Source organism: Tubulanus polymorphus, chromosome 6 (assembly GCF_964204645.1).
Source record: "Tubulanus polymorphus chromosome 6, tnTubPoly1.2, whole genome shotgun sequence".
NCBI lineage: Eukaryota > Metazoa > Nemertea > Palaeonemertea > Tubulaniformes > Tubulanidae > Tubulanus > Tubulanus polymorphus.
Window position 1 is genome coordinate 17,855,223 of NC_134030.1, and position 20,703 is coordinate 17,875,925.

The 20,703-nt window shown below is 38.4% G+C and overlaps 1 protein-coding gene across 1 annotated transcript; it reads left to right on the forward strand.

Annotated features, from left to right (window-relative positions):
* The first annotated feature begins 3,889 nt into the window (after window positions 1-3,889).
* LOC141907873 (U-actitoxin-Bgr3a-like) lies at window positions 3,890-4,612 on the forward strand. The gene is made up of 3 exons (XM_074797626.1): window positions 3,890-3,945; window positions 4,055-4,125; window positions 4,456-4,612. Exons 2-3 carry the CDS (start codon window positions 4,056-4,058, stop codon window positions 4,578-4,580), a joined length of 195 nt encoding a protein of 64 aa, XP_074653727.1. The 5' UTR covers window positions 3,890-3,945; window position 4,055; the 3' UTR covers window positions 4,581-4,612.
* Window positions 4,613-20,703: the final 16,091 nt, after the last annotated feature.

Below are 20,703 nucleotides of genomic sequence, written 5' to 3' on the forward strand. Positions count from 1 at the left end.
TCTCGGCAAATGGCACAAATTCACAGCGGTAGTTTTCTGATGGTTTCTCACGTCGAATGGATGCCTGCAGCATACAATAAGGGAAACATTCTCGACTTTTGCAAAGGAATTCTATGATTCTAAAATCATGTGCAGTAGTATCACAGTGGATGAGTAGATTTTTCGATGAACTTTGAATGAATTATTAGACTTCCCAATCCGTATATAATCACAATACCACCCAAACACGCAAGCAGTACTTTCATTAAAGAGAAAAGCTCATTCAGATTGAAATGCAGAAGAAATCGGGCTTACTACAGTAGACGCCGCTTACCTCGGAATTCTTGGGACTGGAAAAATTTTTCTGAGGTATGCGATTTCCGAGGTATATAAGGTCCGCAAATTTTGTCATAAAAAAAATTGTTGCTGACACGTGGGCTCAAATTATCCTTCTTATACTAATCTATGTTGAATAAACATTGTATACGTACCATATCTGACAGGTTTTTATTGTTATTTCAATCAAAACCTCATATCCCCCGGGAGATTTGACTTGTCATCTTTTATATAAAAACATCGTACTGTAGTACACTAAGTAAAGCCTACATCCATTCAATTGACTATTCGTATTAAAGACAGCCGAGAACTAGCGCGACTGGCACGCTTCCAATTCTTACGATCATCAACATATCTATCGCAATACACGTGGTAACATAGTACAGATGTTGATTCACGTCGCGTCCAAGAACAGGTATTGCTGTTTCAAGTTGTTATGCAGTAGGCTAGGGATGCGTTTTTGAATAAATATTGTCGGGACGATGCTCAGAATTTCCGAGGTACATGATTTTAGGACTCAATTTATGAAAAAAATCATTCTGAGGTATGCGATATTCCGACGTATGCAACTCCGAACTCCGAGGTTTTCATTTAAGAAATAATTGCATTAAGAAAAATATTTTAGATTTGTTCTGAGCTAAGCAATATTCCGAGGTGTATGACTCCGAGGTATGCGGAGTATACTGTACTAGCAACCCTGCCGGATCCTCGTTTGCCATGGTTAATATCCTCGATAGAACAGTAGCGCTGTACCTTTTCCCCGTTTGCATAATCCAATCCGCACAATATTTCTAATACATAATATAATGATGAAATAGAGCCCTATGGGTTTCAACGTATGTTGCTCTGCTGAACAAGTGAATTATAATGAGGATGCATCTATAATTTGGATGAAATGTTTGTAGGCCAAAACATGTAGATTTATTCCATATTTGGGTTTAGGTTTATCTCGTACAGTCAATTCATCACACAGTCTGCAGAGTCTGTTGCTCCTCTGAACAAGCAAATAGACGATATCATTTTTGGGAGTCACGGGTAATTTTCCTTGGCGAAGAACTTAAACTGTTCGATCTATTCGCATTCGAATTTATTCGGACAATTTGAAAAGTATGTGGTGTATACCCGTGGAGGCCAAACGAACGTTGATAGCCGGTACCCGTGGAGACTGGGGAATTTCCGGGGCGACCAAAATATGCAGCATCGCGAACTCGTGATCACTCGGGTACGAATTCTAGGCTCTATTAACAGGGCCACCGTGACTTCATGAGTAGCGCTGTTATGTAAATTTTTTTTGGATATAGTATAAGTTTATTATTCGAATTCCTGCCCACTGATTCGCTTATATATTGTTTGCCTTATTTTGCCCCCTATAATTTTTTTTTTCAAATCCGTTTATAAGCGTTGCACTGATCTATACAATGATTGACTTACACTAAATTTCAAGGCCCAATTCTTCTCCACAGTGACACTATTTGGTACGTAGTTTGCTATTGATATTTATATGCCCTCATAATTTGGATGACATATTTGCCGAAACATACTAATATGTATTCCATATCTGCGTAGGTTTTTAAGTTAATCTCGTACAGTCATGGTGGCCCCAATGCTCGTCTGAACTGGTGAATTAATGAGTAATCCTCTTAAAGTTTGGATAAATTTGATGCAGACAGAAACATGTTGATTAATTTGAAAATTGAGGTTTAGTTTTATCTCATCCAGTCAATAATTCATCACTCTAACTAACGCCGGAGGTACAGCTTGTAAAATGAATAGATTTCCATCTGTGACGAAATTAGTGAACTATAGCCTACCATTGGCAGTCCAGTGAGGAAGTTCATGAAGATGTCTCAATGATTTTCCTCATTCAATCCGACCCCCCCCCCCATTATCGGCCCGGTACTCGGAAAAACACCGAATCGGAAAACGCATAACGCCTAATTCCTGGAAAATGACCTAATTTCGTTACTGTGCTATTTACTGAGACTCACAATCCAACTCAATTATAATCATCAACGGAACAGTTTGAAAATACATGTGTTTTACGCTTCACCACTCTATAAACTGCATGATAGGATGATGATAGAATGTCCGCCGTGCAAGCAAATACATAACGCGAAAACAAACGCCGCGCTTATAAACCGGCGTTCTTTTAATAAATTTGAAATCGGAATGCATAAATATAGTACAACCTACGCTCGTAGGTACAACGCACACAAAGACTGAAAAAATAGCCTTTCTCAAATTATCCCCGAATGACGGTTCACAATCACGCTTATGTGAACCTTATAGATTAGGCCTACCAAACCAATGATAGACTAAATAATGTCCAGCCCCTGAACTTCCTTGAACAAAATATAATAAACTATATGTTCCATACAGAAAATAAATGTCTTTTATTATCATAATACTCCGTGTCTTAATATGAAATAGTAATATAGATAAGCCTGTGTTTTGGTTGTATAACCAAACGAGCGTCGAAACGACAGTAGAAACGAAGATGGAACAAGCGGGCTCCACACACTCCTACGTGAACTATGTAACGTTGCGTACATAGTTCACGTAGGGATTTAGGTCAATCTCTTGGATGTTACTATGCGTTATGCGGTTTTCCGATTCGGTGTTTTTCATTAGGCGTTTTTCGGTACCGTCATCAGCCAATCAAATTCCGTTATATTTTAGCCCGGGTTTTCCCATTTATAGTTCTTCCGTGAAATCTACCTCAGCGTATACAACGAGCAATCTGATTGATGCCGTAAGTTTTCGTGCGGAAAAGCTGCACATGTACCTGCGCACCCGGTCTACTGTGGCAGGGGTTAGTGCCGTAGCTGAGTCTAGCGATGCCATCAGGTTCGAATCCCTGCCGTGGGACGATGATTCAACCCGGGGTGAGCATTTTGCTCAGGTTAAAATATGACTGTCTGGAATCGATTGAAGCTGTTGTAGGATTTATGAATTAATTCCATGATTAAGTTGTAAGCTGTACTTAAAACACCTGTAAGGCTCGCGTGATAAATTGACTGCGCGAGATCAACTTTAACCTAGATATTGAATAAATCATTGTCAACACATTAACATACATATCATTCAAATAATGAGAAGCATCAACAATATTTCACGATATAGCAGAGCTAAATTTCGCTATATCCAGTATCAACACCACAATCTAAAGGCTAAATATGTAATCTATTTCTTTTTTTAGAAAATGGTTTGCATAGGCCAAGCGCTTTTTCAAACAAAAACAGACGAAAAGCAAATTTTCTCGAGGTCTACGGCAGATATTACTATCTTAAAAAAGACATTTAAGGCCGTTTGTAAAAATTCAGAAATCCACATGAGCCCCTCCCGAACAGGGCCAAGGTTTGACACGTGACACATCCTAACAGAAGTCATTAGTCTATATTAGTCTATATTGTACATTGAATATTAATGATACATCAAAGATTTAATTCACAGATGATATTGAAAAAGCCGGTTACCGAACCAGGATCGAAATTTAATAGATATTTATTTCTAAAAGTCGCTAACATGTGTTTCCAAAACGACCATAAAAGGAGAACGATATTGTATAATTTCGTGTCAACACACGTCAAACGAAGAACTCTGTTCGAGTGTATCCTCACTGGTAACGAGGTAAGTGAAGCTATAGACGACGTGCTCAAATATTTCATTGCATAGTAACATGTAGATGTAACTTCGAAGAGATGCAGCTCAGTCAATCTGAATGAATCATCTATTTCAGAATGTTTACTAAAACTCTTTTCATCGCGTTGGCCTTGTTTATGGTCATTGGAATTGTCGCGGCAACTGAAGGTAGGCTTTAATAACTCGATTTAATTGCTACTAAATATGCTTTTCTAATTCCACAAAAACTTAGGTTAATGCTATGAAGCCTGAATTGGCACAGGACAATAGTTAAGATCTTACCCATTCAGTCCACGTGTTGTTCGCAAACGATATTTCGTCCGTCTTACAGCAGTCGACCGTTACTTTGTACTTGCGGATTGCTGCTTGCACTTATGTCGGGCACGATGACGCGCTGTCATGTTCACGAATGCAGTATATAAGGCCGAAACTCGCTGGATTCGAAACCTGCTTGGTTTCGGGCCCGGATGTTTCTAATAAATCCGAGCTTATTTACAGGTGTGCGAAAGGTGAAGAGAGGAACCCCGTGTTGGTGCGGTAAAATAAAGGGTGTATATTACTGGCTCGGTAACCCATCTCCGTCAAATTGTTGTGGGCAGTGGCATGGGGCATGTTGCCATTAACACAGGAGCTGGGGAGATGTGCAGATATTGAATAAACACGTTATGTTTGTGAAATCCAAAGAGTTGAAAAGAATCAGTCAACCTGCATGGTTGAATACTGCATATGCTGCGTGTTTTTTTTTTCTTGCGTTTTTCTGCCAACAACGCAGTGGTGTATCAGTCATTGCAAACACGAATTCAAAAGGATGTCTCGGGTTCGAGTCCTCTGATTTTCCGAGTTGTACCAATGACAAATGGAGGATAAACGGCCTGAGTTGCGGCGCGTTTGATCCTAGTCGGTATGAGTTTTGCATAAGCGGGAACAAACGATGCTGGATGTTGATCATCATGCCATTATCATTTTTTAACAAGAGGGCGCAATGGAATCTGCAACGAGACGTATCACAACTCCCGAACAAACGAAATTATTAAACCTGGCTCTATTTGCTAAAACATGAATGTTTGCAATATCCACCCGGAAATATATATCAGTCATGCGCGTCATTTTCGAAACTACCAAATAATCAAACTCGATTTAAACGAGAGCCCCATGGGGCTTGACCTGGTTGCTTCACAAATTATAAAAGATCTCAAAGACCTGGGCTTCAATCAATTTCATACTTCGGATGATCGACGAGCAGGCTTTTAAATCATTCCCATGACTTTTTTGCAGAAACTCGAATTAAATGGAAATATCAAGTCAGAGATTGCTTTTTTTCAAAATTATAGATGAACGATGAAAACACACCTTTTTCAACGTGGTGTTCTGGCGGAATCTCGGAGTGGTCACCCGTGCTTCAAGCAGTTAGAAGCCTGTCTCCACTTGAACCAAGAAATTATCCCGGAAATTTTTTTTTTAAATGCGTCAAATGAAACGATGTCAACACGCATTACATCATAGAACTCATGAGTTCTTTGATTAGATATGATAATCACACAACTCATCATCCCTAGAATCCAGGCGAAGGTATCTAAGACTGAGATCGTTTCCGGAACCGTCGCTGTACCAGTGGAGTAGAAAAAAAACTCATAAATCATTTGTGCGATTCGTATTAAAGATATTTCTTCGATAACTGGAAAAACCACAATTTTTTTTAAATTTCCCAGTAAATTAATTTCTCATAGTATTTATTGATCCAAATAATGCTTTAGAATAAAATTGCAACAAAATACGTATTACTAAACTCGTTTCAATTTACATAAAATCTTACATGATTTATTCAACGAAGTTAGTTAAAATAATCATCATTTTAAATGCAAACAGTCATCTTGATCTGGCTTTTATCATAGTGAATTACGAATGGCACTTCGGGCCTTTTTACTACAAGTTTAAAGCCTATTGATGAATATCTTAGCTCCTTCTTTGACATCATTTCGAAAGTTTAGACTACACAAAAATATATAAGCATTGATAGCATGGTTTGCCTGATAGAATACAAGACCGACTGCGTTACCAATTATTACAAATATTCCAAAAGCCAAATGTTCATCACAATGATTCATGTAATACAAGTATGTTTCTGTGCCATGCTCATATTCTAAAATTCCAGTAAGAGCCGCAATAAATGACAAACCTAAAAATGCTACCGAGGTTGAAACTACTAAAATTGTGATTTTTTTTAGCCGTAGCCTGTTTTCTAGCGTCTTGCTTAATTGTGTCCATGCTAGCAGACTTTCTCACACCAACTATAATGAAACCATTTGCAACAACGACTATGACAAATGGAAGAAATAATGCTAGGATGTTATTAAGATTTGAATAGATTGCGGAACCAGTAAGATTTACAATCATGCAAGTTGTCCATTTACCACTGAGATCTAATATCTCTGTGAAAAGTTGATCCAGCAATGTTTATAATGACCAGAAACACACTTATAATGCCTATAGCTTTCTTAGCCCTTGTGACAGTACACAATATTACAGCTTTTAGAGGTTTGGAAACTGCTACTGCACGATCTATCGTCATCATGACCAGAATCCAGATGGATACTTGTTTAGGACAATTAGCGTGGAAAGCTTTCACTAATTACATGGATCTGCTGAACTTCACTTGAGCTGCGTCCATCAAATAGGGCACCTCGACACTGTATATCGCGTATAAATCCGCATTCCTAAAGCTAACATATAGAAATCACCAGAACTATATGTTAATTTCTTATATGTTCGAAAAACGATAATTATCAAACCAATCAGACTTATTAGAGGAAACTCTCAGAGATATTAGTATAAACCATATTTTCCTAGAATAAAAATGAAAAATATGCCTCCATTAAGTCCATATTTATTTCGATTTCGATTCCACACCGAATACCCAGATGATATGATTGTGGTATGTGTAATGCAAACATAAAAATCATTAAAAACTGTCGTTGCGATTGGGGAAATATAGTGAAATCACGTGTCCTAGCCGAAGATTCAAACGAAGTGTCGTACGCATACGACAAACGTGTTTATCCGGTACCAGGTACATGATAAGTGCGATGTTGGCTTCACAAGTGATTATACATATTGATGGCGTGTGTCGGACTTGTATTAAAACTTATGGGATACTTCTGATCAATCAAAGGACAACCGAACATTGAAATTAAGGTGCGTTCGAATAGTACGTACGGTCAATTTTGCATGGATACTTCTGATCAATCAAAGGACAACCAAACATTGAAATTAAGGTGCGTTCGAATAGTACGTACGGTCAATTTTGCCGTTTTTAGACCCCCGTCCCTTGTACGATCGTTGCTTCTTATTTTATCGACTCACTCCCAATCGGTGCGTACATTAAGAAATACCACGTCCCCTCCCCAACTAAACCAATGAGGTGGCCATGATGCTCAACGAGAATAAAGAAAAGGCGAGCTAGAAGAAATTCTGGTGGAATAGCATTTTACTTTAAGAATGAGTTACGAAATGGCAGTGTATATAAGAATTACCATTCTAATATCTTATGGATAAAATTATGTAAGAATTTTTTTCAACTTAGAGCTGATATGTATATATGCAATGCTTATATTATGCCTGAAGGCACATCTAGGCGCGACGTCGATGATGTAGATATGTTCAGGGTGCTGGAAAACAATATGGCTGAGATCTACAGTAGTGACCCTAATGCACTAATGTGGATCTGGGGAGATTTGAATAGTAGGACAAAATACCTATGTGAGGATGTAATACAACTTGAGACAGACCTTGATGAATATGTCAATATAAAAAACACGGACATATTATTCGATTATGATAGAATAGATAAGCAAAGAGTGTCAGAAGATAAAAAAGCCAACTCGTATGGTCGCAAGCTTATTGAACTTTGCCAGTTAAGTGGACTTTATATTATGAACGGTCGAGCATCGGTGATAGAAGGCGCGGTAGGGTAACCTGCTTAAATGCTAATGGCAAAAGTGCAGTCGACTTTATTATTGTAAATGAACAGGCACTGAACGTTGTCTATTTGATGTGTCATGCCCAACGGCATTTTCTGACCACTCTGTCATTCATGCCTCAATCTGAGTGAATTGCCAAGATAAAGGTAGAACTCCGGCTAAAAGAATATCTTCAATAAAGTGGGATGAACATAAATTAAGCGACTATAGGAACGCTCTGCATATTGCAGATAAAACACTGTGAGTAATTTAGTATTTTCAAAGCAAAGCAAAGAGGATGTAAATGAGGCTGTATCCAATCTCACATCAACCCTAACTAACATAACTAACCCACTATTTCGTAAAACATTTAACGTAAGGGACACCTGTGATGAAAAACCAGCAACCAAAGCTTGGTTTGATAATGAGTGTGTTGAAATGCGAAGAGAATTTAGTAATATGTATGAAACTTATAGACTATTGCCATCAGAAATTAATAGGTATTTGTATGTTAATAGAAGGAGGGAATATAAAAAAATTACTTAGAAGGAAACGTCTAAGTGCCAACAGGAGGAAATCTATAGAAATATCAAATTTAAGGAGTGATAATAATAAGTAATTCAGGAAACAGTTAAAAAGGATTAATAGAAAACCAGGCGTAAATAATTCCATTGCAACAGGCGAGTTCCGAGATTATTTGCAAATTTTATAAATAACCCAGATATTCCTGCCTCAGAATTTACGCAAACAATTAAAAACACCAGTGTTTGGATTCAAGAGCACAACAGTAAAGGAAATCACCGAGAAACAAAACGCTCAGATCTACGACTCACCATAATCAGGAAAGTAGCCGAATTCCCGAAAACTCCTAACAGGAATGAGACTGGCAGAATAACCACTAACACCAGTTTAATTTTGAAGGACATGTTGCGGTTATTTGGCGGGGCGTTCAATGTCGTTGTGACAATTCTTATGAACAAAAAAACTGTCGGAAGGTTTTGAGCATTTAGTTTATAATTTCAATAATAACGAAAAGGCATTAGATTGAGTAAAAGTAAAAACAAATCATAACTAAATGAAAGATAAAACATCGTCAGCCTTTTTGAAAGATGGATTTCCTTTTGTGAGGAAATTAAATTAGCGAACTATAGCCTACCATTGGCAGCTCAGTGAGAAAGTTCATGACGATGCCTTAATGATTTTTCTCATTCAACCTTTAGTGGGTATTTTACTTAGTGCGATATATGTGTGGAATCGGATTGAAGCTGCTGTAGGATTTATGAATTAATCCATGATTTAATTGTAAAATCCATGCAAAGCTCGCGTGATAAATTGACTGTTCGAATAAACTTTAACCTAGATATTTAATAAATCGTTGTCAACATACGTATTTTCATACATATCATTCAAAGAACGTGAAGCGTCATCTCAATAATTCAGCAAAGCTAAAATTCACTCGTAATACTTTTACATATTGATGGTTTCCTGACATTCGTGGAGAACCCTTTTGTTATTCTGTTGATTAATATTATCACTACAGATTTTCCACTAGAATCCATATTCTATCAGATTCGACAACTAACAGCTGCTACTAAACGAAATGTTGAACTCTGATAGTAATATAAAACGTCTTTCTGTCTGCGTAGATTCTATGTATGTTACTGTCCACCCTATTTTAAACTTAAAATCACTTACTGTCAGCATAGAACTATAAGCGAACAGGAAGGCCGACTCAAAAATCAACTAAGCGCCGCTAGTAATCTTGTGTTTTGTTCAGCGCCCCTCACCGGTGTGGAAAAACGGCAATGTTCAACGCTCGCAGAGAAAATATAATCGAACATATTTCCGAGAACCTATTGTTTATTGCCACCGGTGAGGGTGTTGATTAATTTCGAAGTTAGCAAAGGCAAATGTATAGTGGCGTCGCGAAGTTGGCCATTCCTTTCGCTAATAGTTCTATGCCAAATAGATGAAAAAAAATTGCTTATTTTGCAGATACCACTACGTCAAAATAGATATTCAAGGCCTTTTTGTAAGAATTCAGAAATCCACATGACCCATTCAGGGCCAAGGTTTGGCAAGTGGCACACCCTAACAGTAGACATTAGTCTATATTGGGCATGGAATGTGTAAATTGTGTAAAATTAATTTATCAAAGATTTAATTCAGTTGATATTGAAAGCCGGATACAGTACCACGATCAAAATTTAATAGATATTTATTTCTAAAAGCCGCTAACATGTGTTACCAAAACGACATAAAGGAGAAGGATTTTGTGTACTATTGTGTCAACACACGTCAAACCAAGAACTCTGTCCGAGTGTATCCTCACTGGTAACGAGGTAAGTGAAGCTATAGACGATAAGCCAAATATTTCATTGCATAGTTACATGTAGATGTAACTTCGAAAAGATGCAACTCAGTTAATCTGATTGAATCATCTTTTTCAGAATGTTTACTAAAACTCTTTTCATCGCGTTGGCCTTGTTAATGGTCATTGGTGCTGTTGAAAAATAGTACAACAGTAAAAACGATATTTAATGATTTAACAAGTGTGGATACACAATATATCGGTCTTCTTTCAATACGCGCGCACAAAAATATGGATGAGGTTAAGTTCAAATGTGAAGTATATATCCAGTTTAAAGAGGGGGGGGGGTTGAGGTATACGTATTAATCGTATGTGAATACAATATTACTAATTCTTTTATATTTGATTTTATAGACTACTACCGGGGACTACTATGTTTAATTACAACCTTATCCTGATTATAGATACATCTAAATCAGGCTTTTTTTTACCGTGAGACAACTTTATCTATTTGACTTTGATATCTATATGTCAATGTAGATTTTATGTATTTAACCACCTCATTATGTCAATATGGATTTATCTGTATTTGAATATTATTAGAATACTAGATTACTAGCCCACGCAAAGAAAAACGTACCGTACCTTTGTTTCTCATCAAATTCTTTGGATAATTAACACGCGAGGCAGGATTTCGTTTTACCTACCTTTTTAGAAAAGTGACAAATAGAAAGTCTCATTCCAAATCCCAAGAGTGACGAGGGTGACTATTTTCAATTTCTTTCTGGGTCTGGTATGATCGGGTCTGATATGGTCGGGTCTGGTACGATCGGGTCCGATATGGTCGGGTCTGGTACGATCGGGTCTGATATGGTCGGGTCTGGTGTGATCGGGTCTGATATGATCGGTATACAAGATAACTACCGGGGATTACACATGTACACCATCTATATTTGAATACATACGTATATAGATGTGAATGACCATATTTGACTAAAGACTACTAAATAAATATTTTGCGAATCTCTGTCGAGTGATACTGCTCAACTTCTGACCGCGACTTCAACAAATTAAAGAAATAAACCAGAGATAATCGTTATTTTCGAACGACGCTACGAACCCGGACCAACCACGTGGCCCCGGTCACCAAAGCCAACGAGTAGAAAATGAATGCTGTCGCCCTGTTCCGGTTGGCGTTTGATGAAGAATTTGACATCGCAGAAAACGACCGTTGAATGTGATAAACTGTAACTACGAATAGAATTATACTGACCAGATCGATAATACCGATCGGTAGAACGAACGCCATCCATAGGGCGAAACTGGAACTAAACCAACAAGTAACGGGGCTACCGTAAACCGTACCGGAGTACTGAGTGGTATCGATGTTGTGTAGGACGATACAGGGCCCGACAATGAGGAACGGAGCGAGCCAGACGGATAACAGATAATACAGTAACAACTTAGGAGAATCGACCAGTTTACGAATGGTAGAAAAGGTAACGAACATGTGAACAGAAACAGCGGACATCGAAGCGAAAACGACCATCCAAATATAGTGTTTCACAGCGGCCATTGAAACGCATAGTTATCGGTTACCAACGCCGACCAGGCTGGAAATATGAAGAGTTTGAGCCAAGGCGAGAGTTACGCAGAGATTGATGATGAGTTTACCGGGAAGAGGTCGCAGATCGGGAACACTCAAATAGATTACGACCGTTATAAGGAGACTTACGACAGACAGACAGCTACAGGATTACGTATACAGGAAATCAAGATCGGAAAATAACGAACTAGCCGTTATTTTGAATTTCGAATCGTTGTGTCGTCTACAAACCATGACTCCTGTACTAGAATACACTCTCACGCAATCGTTGATTTTTGTGGAACATTTTCTCGATTTAACTAATCGAGTTTTTCCGCCGTCACTGGAAACTTGAAAAATTCTGTAATATATGAAATGCGTGTTCGACTGGGCTAGTAGCGGGCTACTACTGGTTAGGCTCGTATCGTTTTCTGTACCGATGACGTCACAGCGGGTATTCTTCGTCAAACTCGTGGTCGACAAATCGTACCCGGAAACGGTCACCCGGCTGCCATCTTTACCGAACTGACACGTGATCAACGACTCGTATTCACGCGCAATTGATTCTGTTTTGACGTCACCGAGGAATTCTTCGTGGTTGCTCAGCGTGAATTGGCGCCAGTACAACGATGAATCATTGAGTATAGATGAGATATTACCTATTCCTGTTATCTTTGATTTTTCGCATCGCCGGAGCCACCGACGTTAAAGTACCACAATCCGTATAGAAATTTTCTCATACCTAATCGTTGCGTTTCGTTGAATGCGATAAAAATGAGTAGTGAACGCGAACTGATATCTTAGGCCATTCGTTCTCATCAAGCCGACAGACGGCGTTGTCTTCGTCGGTACCCTGTAGTCGATATCCCCGTAAACAGCCGTATCGGCGACATCAACGCGTCTCCTGGTCGAATATTTCGTTCATTTCCGAGCAGAAACATTCTTTCGGCGCCCACGAGATGACCGGCATTCCAGCGGTTCGGAATTCAACGCCGTTCGCCAGACTGAAATCGAGTGAACCAAATGTTTTCTGCCCGTTAGGTCGTAGTTACAAACAACGGTTCCGTTTAAAACCCTGTCACCCAGTTCACATTTCATACAGTAATAATTACGATATGTTTTCACTCGTCCGCCGACTACAGCTGATATCTGGTTAAAAACCCGTCCGCATTTAGACCTCAAGTCCCGATCGGCTGACTCGTCGCACCGTGACGTCATGGCTACGCTACTGCGCGTGCACGGTAGCAGTTCCATCCGACCTCCCCTGCGATGCTCAAAGGACAAACGACAATCTTCGGGCAGCCGAACTTTCGCGGCATCGTCGCTTAGAGACGAGTTGCGCATGCTCATGATGACGTCATCAATTCTTGTGGTGTTTACGCGCTGCAGTAGGAGCCTAGCCGGTTTGTATTGAGTATCGTTGAACCCGTGACACATTGCGCAATACATATTCTTAAACGGAAGCCAGTCATCGATGTAGACAGGAATCGTGGTGGCAAGATTACTGGACGGCGATTCGCAATAGCGACGCGCGTCTGAATTCAAGTCGAAATCGATCGGGCACCGACTGATCGCTACGAAACCTCTTGACCGATACGTCTCGACTCCGATTCCGTCTATACAGTCGGTGCATCCAGTTTGTCGCATCATCCTTTTTAGTCTCGATTCGTCCGCGTCGCTTCTGACAACGCACTTTCCAATCAGGTTGCAACAGTTGTTGAACAGTTCGCAAATACACAAATCAGCCGAACAACCTATGACTGGACAAACACGAACTAAATCGCCATCTTTATTCGTATCCGCTGATGCTGCTTTGTAATTGGCGATAAGTTGGTCGTTTTTGGTGCCGCCTTTTCCGGGAATATTACGTTCCGGCATCCCGCGTGAGTGACCCGATTCTGGAAACCGGTGATTAGAAAATCATGGTTTCAGATCAGAGGGCGAGAGGGTGACTCGCCACCACTTTCAATTTGTTTTCCTTTAAAATGGGAGAGAGTAGGTTCCAAACAGAAACAAATGATGGTAATAAAAATCAAGATTAATGTACATATTGTAAAAAAAATCAATTGATAAATCTCACAAATCTCGACATGAAATAACTGCAAATCATAAAAAAAATGATATAGATTTTGAAACTGTTACGCTGTTTGGCTGTTATGGACATCATGTTTTGAACATGGCGTGGGATTCATTATACTAGCACTGATAATACAAGGAGAGTACAGTTTGACCAGTCTTCAGGGATCATATGATTTGAAAAACAGTAATTGAACAATTTTACGACACATGGCCAGAGCGAAGGTTGTATAAGGATTTCATTTGGAATATCATCAACTCCTGGAGTTTTCTTTTTTAAATATCTGGTTGATTTTCGGAGTTCATTTAATGTAAATCTTTGGCTCAATTCAGAAAAATTGGTATTTTCATCTTGAAGCATGCAATTTTCTCTAGTATTTTTCTCTTTCAACATATGGCGTAATTTATCAATGTCGTTTTGATTCAGTTCTCTTTGTAGGCCGTGGAATTGATTCGTCGAAGATATCTACAACAGGAAACAATATTCTAAGGAGAATCGGCCTTCAATGAATCGTGGAATGTAGATTCTACTAATAGTTCTAAAACAATTTAAATCTCATGTTTATTTTGAACCGCGGGTTAGGTGTGATTGGCCTATTTAGGAATTGTGATATCATTCTGTCCTCACTTGAGAATTGATTTTTCGCAAACGTTTTCATACTGGTTCAGATGTTTTACTATAGCATGATGCGCCAGTTACTATGAAATCTTATACAATGAGTATTGATATTTAATTTGGTTACAACAATAATGCACACAAAATCCGATTTCACAAAATCCGATTATATATCAGGAATCTACCTAACTGTGTTATTGGTAATCCTGCCTATCTTGTTCCTGTTTGGAGCCTTCGGGAATTCAGCTACTTTCCTGATAATGATAAGTCGGAGATACCGCAGTTTATCCTATGCTATCTATCTTATCGTATTGTCTCTCAGTGATTATATGTATTGTATCAATATAACATTGATGCCGGTATTACAGTTTGTTCTCTTGCATGTTAGTGATGGTCCAATATTCATCATGAATTCACTGATCAGTTGTCAAATCTATGAGTTTGTAATGCTACTTGCAGCCTGCAATAGTTCGTGGTTGATAGTAGCGATATCTCTAGAACGTGCGGCAGTTGTGCTCTTCCCGTTCACATCTCGTTTGATATGTACACAAACATTCGCTAGATTTGTTATATGCATAATAACTGCAGTAAATGCACTAGTTGTATATCTCAGCCCTGCTATGTCGATACAATTTACCGACCAGTTTTTTGGATGTTTCTTTCGGTTAATTGATCAATATTAACAGTTTTCACCATATTTGTCACCCACTTTAACATTCTACCATTAACGTTGATAATAACATCAAATTCTGTTATAATACTTCAGTTATTTAGAAGTTCAAAATTGGTCTCGTCCGATCATAAAACTACAAAATCAAAACGAACAACAATAATGCTTGTAACAGTTTCACTCGCATTTGCGATGTTTACACTTCCAAATACTATCATTGTATTTTTACCAATCCCCCCGGAACAGAGAGATTTTCTATTGGACATTTTCACTCAATTCCAGGTTTGTAACTTCGTGGTCAATTTCTACATATATCTTTTACTGGGGCGAGAAATTCGTGAATACTTCTGTATGAAAATCCGCTGCAGAGATTTAGTCAAATAAACCATTGTTTTCAAATTTTGTTCATGCCACGCATTTTTAATCATAAGTTGAACCGTAGTCTGGTTACAGAGACCATCAATACTACATTTCATACTACATTGATAATTTGTCCAATTCTAAAAAGTATAAACCTTCGACCTTAAAATCCTTTTCAACATTGAATTTGCACGTCACACTATTTCAGTTACTTAATTATGTACACAGTACAAACGAATACAGAGGTAGACATTTTTCGTTTCTTTCAAATTCAATTCTTCAATATCGATTGTTTACGAGTCTTCAGTAAACAAAAGATGACAAATTGCTTCTAGTTTTCAGTTGTCTTATTTCAATCATTATCTATTTAGAAACTTGCTGAAAATTTTTGCCTTTCGGTCCAGACCACCTATTCCCGTCACTTATATTGAAGAAATCGTTTATTAGTAAAAAACGACTTCTGTTAATTCTCTCTAAACAGATCATTCGGATATTATAGTACAGATTAATCGAATTTTGCAACCTGTTGAATCATGGGTCAGATGACATTCTCCTACTTACTACTTGCAGAAAGTTATTGTCATAATATTCTGATCTCACATGAAACGAATAAACATTTTCCAACCCGATGTCCAATATGTTATACTATATATATATAAGACATCTAACCGTGAATAACATTGAATTCTTGTAGATATTTGTATTTAATTTACTTAAATTATATATTACACAATCTCCCGGAGTTGATCATATTCCAAATGAAATCCTTATACAACCTTTCACGCCATGTCTCGTAAAATTGTTCAATTATTGTTTTTCAAATCATATGATCCCTGAAGACTGGTCAAACTGTACTCTCCTTGTATTTTCAGTGCTAGTACAATGCGTACTGGTCCTTGAATCCCGTGCAATGTTAAAAACACGATGTCCATAACAGCCAAACTGCGTAACAGATAATACGAGATGTAAGTTGAACTCAATATCTTCAATATAACGACAACCAAAATGTTTAACACTATGCCGAGGGGAGAGGGGGAGAGGGGGAGAAGGGGAGAGGGGGAGAGTATTACTCATAACTGTACCCACCATTACAAGCTATTTTAGTGTATCTGATGTTTATATTTTTCCTGTCCGCGGCTTGTTGTAAATCATTGTAGATATTGATATCAATTTCATCAACACTTCTCTGAGCGCCGTTAGAAACTTTCGAAGAAAGAAATCATAAGTCGATTTTCTAATCCAAATATTCCCTCTGGTGCTCCCGGTAAAACCTGCATCTGTGTAAATGTTTTTTAGGGTTTGTCTCTACATATTCTGCACCTGTTTCGTGCGAGTTGGTATTGAATTCTTTCACCTGATGAACGGAATATTTTCAACTTCATGAGACTTACTTTTGATCTCAAGTTCCATTTGAAAACGTTTGTAACATTCGTCCCACCTAAAATCAATTCTTCTGACGGTGACAAGAAAAATGCAATGACCCGCTGCGAAAATTACAAAACATAAAACTATCAAGACTTTGATTCGAAATCTTGTAAAAGTTCGTTAAGCATAAAATGGAAATAAAATTGATAAAGTTCGTTGTACGACGACACCTACAGTTATCCAGTTGCGTGTTAATTGAGATGCATAGCGTGGTACGAATGCCAGGACATAAAGCCATGGCATAAACGAGTAATGATAATATACTTATACTTACTAGAATACATATTCTCCTTGTATTACAACTGCTAGTAGATAACGCACTGGTCCTTGAATCCCCCGCCACAACAAAAAACATGATGTCCCAAAAAGCCAACCAGCGTAAAAGATAAAACGAGATGTGAGTTAAACTCTGAGCTCGTAATGTAACGATAATCAATATGTTTAACATTATGCCGAGTACCATTACGGGGAAGGCTCCAAAAATTCGTAAATATATCACGTAAATTGCTTTGGATGATCTAACCCCACAATTATCGCGAATTCGATGTCCCAGTGAGCCATCGGATTGAGTCGTTAAGTTTCCCTCCATAGGAGCGGATGATGCCGCGGTTCGATCTATTCTACGCAAGAGAGAAACAGATTGTGTCTGGTGTCGACCAAAACCTAATTAGCGCTGTAGCGATATCAGTATCTTGAATCATAATAACATACACACCTCACACTTATTTCCCAATTTGAAACAGCGAAAAATAACATGAAATTTGAGCTAATTTTATACCATTAATTGATGGATGCACAGGTATTCACGTTGCGTTATATATATATATATATATATATATATATATATATATATATATATATATATATATATATATATATATATATATATATATATATATATATATATATATATATATATATATATATATATATTTTATTGTCATTTTCTGTGGTTCCTACACCACTCATACCATCCTGGACTATAACGGACTAGAAGTCCATACAAAAGTGAGCGAGCTCCGATAACTTTTGCCGAGCTACGTCTTCAGAACACTAGTAGTTTGAATACTTTGAACACTTCCAAATCTAGTAAAGTTGGTACGTGGTATATTTGACAAAATTTGCTAACTAAACTTCTCTGAGAAAATCGTCACGCATGGAATACGTCAACGACAACATAATCGATCTTCATAATGGCGAACAACATGAACGTAACTCCCGACAATAGAGCTACCGACCCAAGGCTAGGGGATAAACGACGACGCGTTCTCCATCGAAGTCCCGAATTATGCGACGGTGGGTCACGTGACTACCTAAACATTGACACAGGAAGTATAATCACTCGCCATGTAACTAACGATCCGTGTAAGAGCTGTCAAAAACTCGAATCCAAAATTGACCAAATGTTCAAAACTCTCTTAGACAAGATGAGCGTTCTCCCGGACACAGCAAAGTAAACGATATATCCAGTTCGATGGCCAATCTCGCGAAAAGGGTGTTAAAGGTTGAAAATTAAATCACGGCGACAAAAAACTCTGTGATCAATACCCGTGTTGAAAACGATACAATCCGTCGAGATATGCGTGAAAATACAGACACACTTCAATCCGTCTTAAAAGAAAATCAAAAGCTAATTTCCCGCCTCTTAAATTCTCTCGAGAATTACAACAGATGAGAAAATCTCATCGTTTACGGTGTACCGGAATCAACCGGAGAAAAACCAACCTGAAAACTGCGACGAAATGGTGAGAAAAATCATCAAGGACTACGAATTAGGGATTACGAATCCCGACGAGATTTGTCTACAACGCGTCCACCGCCTGTCTCAAAAACCAGTAAAGCGAGAGGAATTATTGCTCGTTTTCGAAACTACCAGGACCGAGAAAAGGAACGAAGAAATGCCCACAAGCTGAAAGGCTCTGGAATCTCAATCGGTGGAGACCCCGAAACGAGAGCAACAATAAAACAACTAATCCCAATCAAATGAAAAGCTACAACATCTGGACGTAAAGCCTACGTAAATTGGGAAGGAAAACTTTTCATCGACGGTAAACTGTTCAAAGGGAACGGCAGCGAATTCACCTGCGAACAGCCTACACCCCAGGCCCCAACTGCGGAAAATTCGAAGAAAGAGACCAAACCGACCCGACACCGGGTTAGGATCCAAAAAGTGCGGTGATAAAAATATGCCATGTAAACATTCACGGCCTATTCAACAGAAATAACAATGTCAGAATTTGCAAACTTGAGCTACCCGACGTTCTCAACTTATTCAATAATGTTATCGTGCTGATATCAGAAACACGGAATTCCGCCGAAACAGCGTCCAAACACCAGATGGATTCTCATATTTTCAACAGACAAGAAACAAAAAAATCGCGCGAAACGTAATAATTCCGGTGGTCTGCTGCATTTTTACCGAAATGAACTGAAAGCCGGGATAAAACTGATAACGCGGACTGTTACTGGATTAAACTTGATAAGACAGTTTCACGCCTGAACGAGGACACTTTTATATGTTTGGCCTATGTATCGCCCGTTCATATCAGCCGCGCACAAGCGGATACAATGACTGTATGACGAACTGAAATTCTGGCGTATTCAATCGAAGGGAATGTACTTGTTCTCGGAGACCTCAATTCCAGAACGGCAAATAAATCGGGTCCCATTGTAGATGAAATTGGTAATGAAACAGATGCTAATGAAAATCTATTCAATAATAACAATTTGATATACTTAGAAAACGATATTAATCTTAACATACAATGAAGCTCATGTGATGAAATTTGCAATGATTATGGAAACGATCTATTAGAATTATGTAAAGTACCCAATCTTTCATTCTTAATTAACGGAAAAGCGTTTAATGACAAAGATTTGGGTAAATTCACATGTTTCCAACCGAATGGAAAGAGTACGGTGGACTATTACACAATATAAACTCAGATGCACTACGCATTATACGAGATTTTGAAATCTCCGATTTAAATCATTTCATAGATCATGCCACGGTTTTTGTTTCTATCGGTAAAAGCTTAAAACCACGGTACACTGACCACAGTTCTTTACATAGTAATCCAGGAAGAAAGCCACTAAATATTTGGATGGATATATGAAAGCTGTGGGTACTGGAGTGTGTAATGGGTAGTGTAGTGTGATCTGTGTGCATTTTGGTGGCCAGCACACAGATAACATTGTTCATTGGGGTTTAGTCCAGGACTCGCGAGATTTTCAACAACACGGAAGTAACGTGTAATAAATGATGACTTGAATTGCATGACTACCTACCACCCCTCATTATTGTTGGAAAACTAAACGTTCCGCACTGACTAAAAATTAGTAATAATAATCAATAACATTTTAGAAATGGCCAGAATTTTAACTTAGGTTCTATCTCATTTTTATTTTACAATTGCGATTGGTATAATGTTTTTTTAAACGGCCGTTAAGGCTTCATGTTTCGTCTGCAATTCACTGCAAATAGTTACGCAACTACTCGAGTCACATTTCAGTGTTTTTGGCAGCTGTACACTCAATCGGCACCGTTCGTGACTAGCTTCACTGCAGAATTATCATTAATTAACATCGCCATATCACATCATCAACTTATATTGTGCCATAAAACCCTAACAGCCGAAATAATTGAAATACACACACGATTTCTATCATTGAAAATTGAGAGAATGGCCGTGTTTGTGCTCTGCTGCTTCGCGTAAATCCCGCGGGGTGGCGCCACCGCGTGGAGTG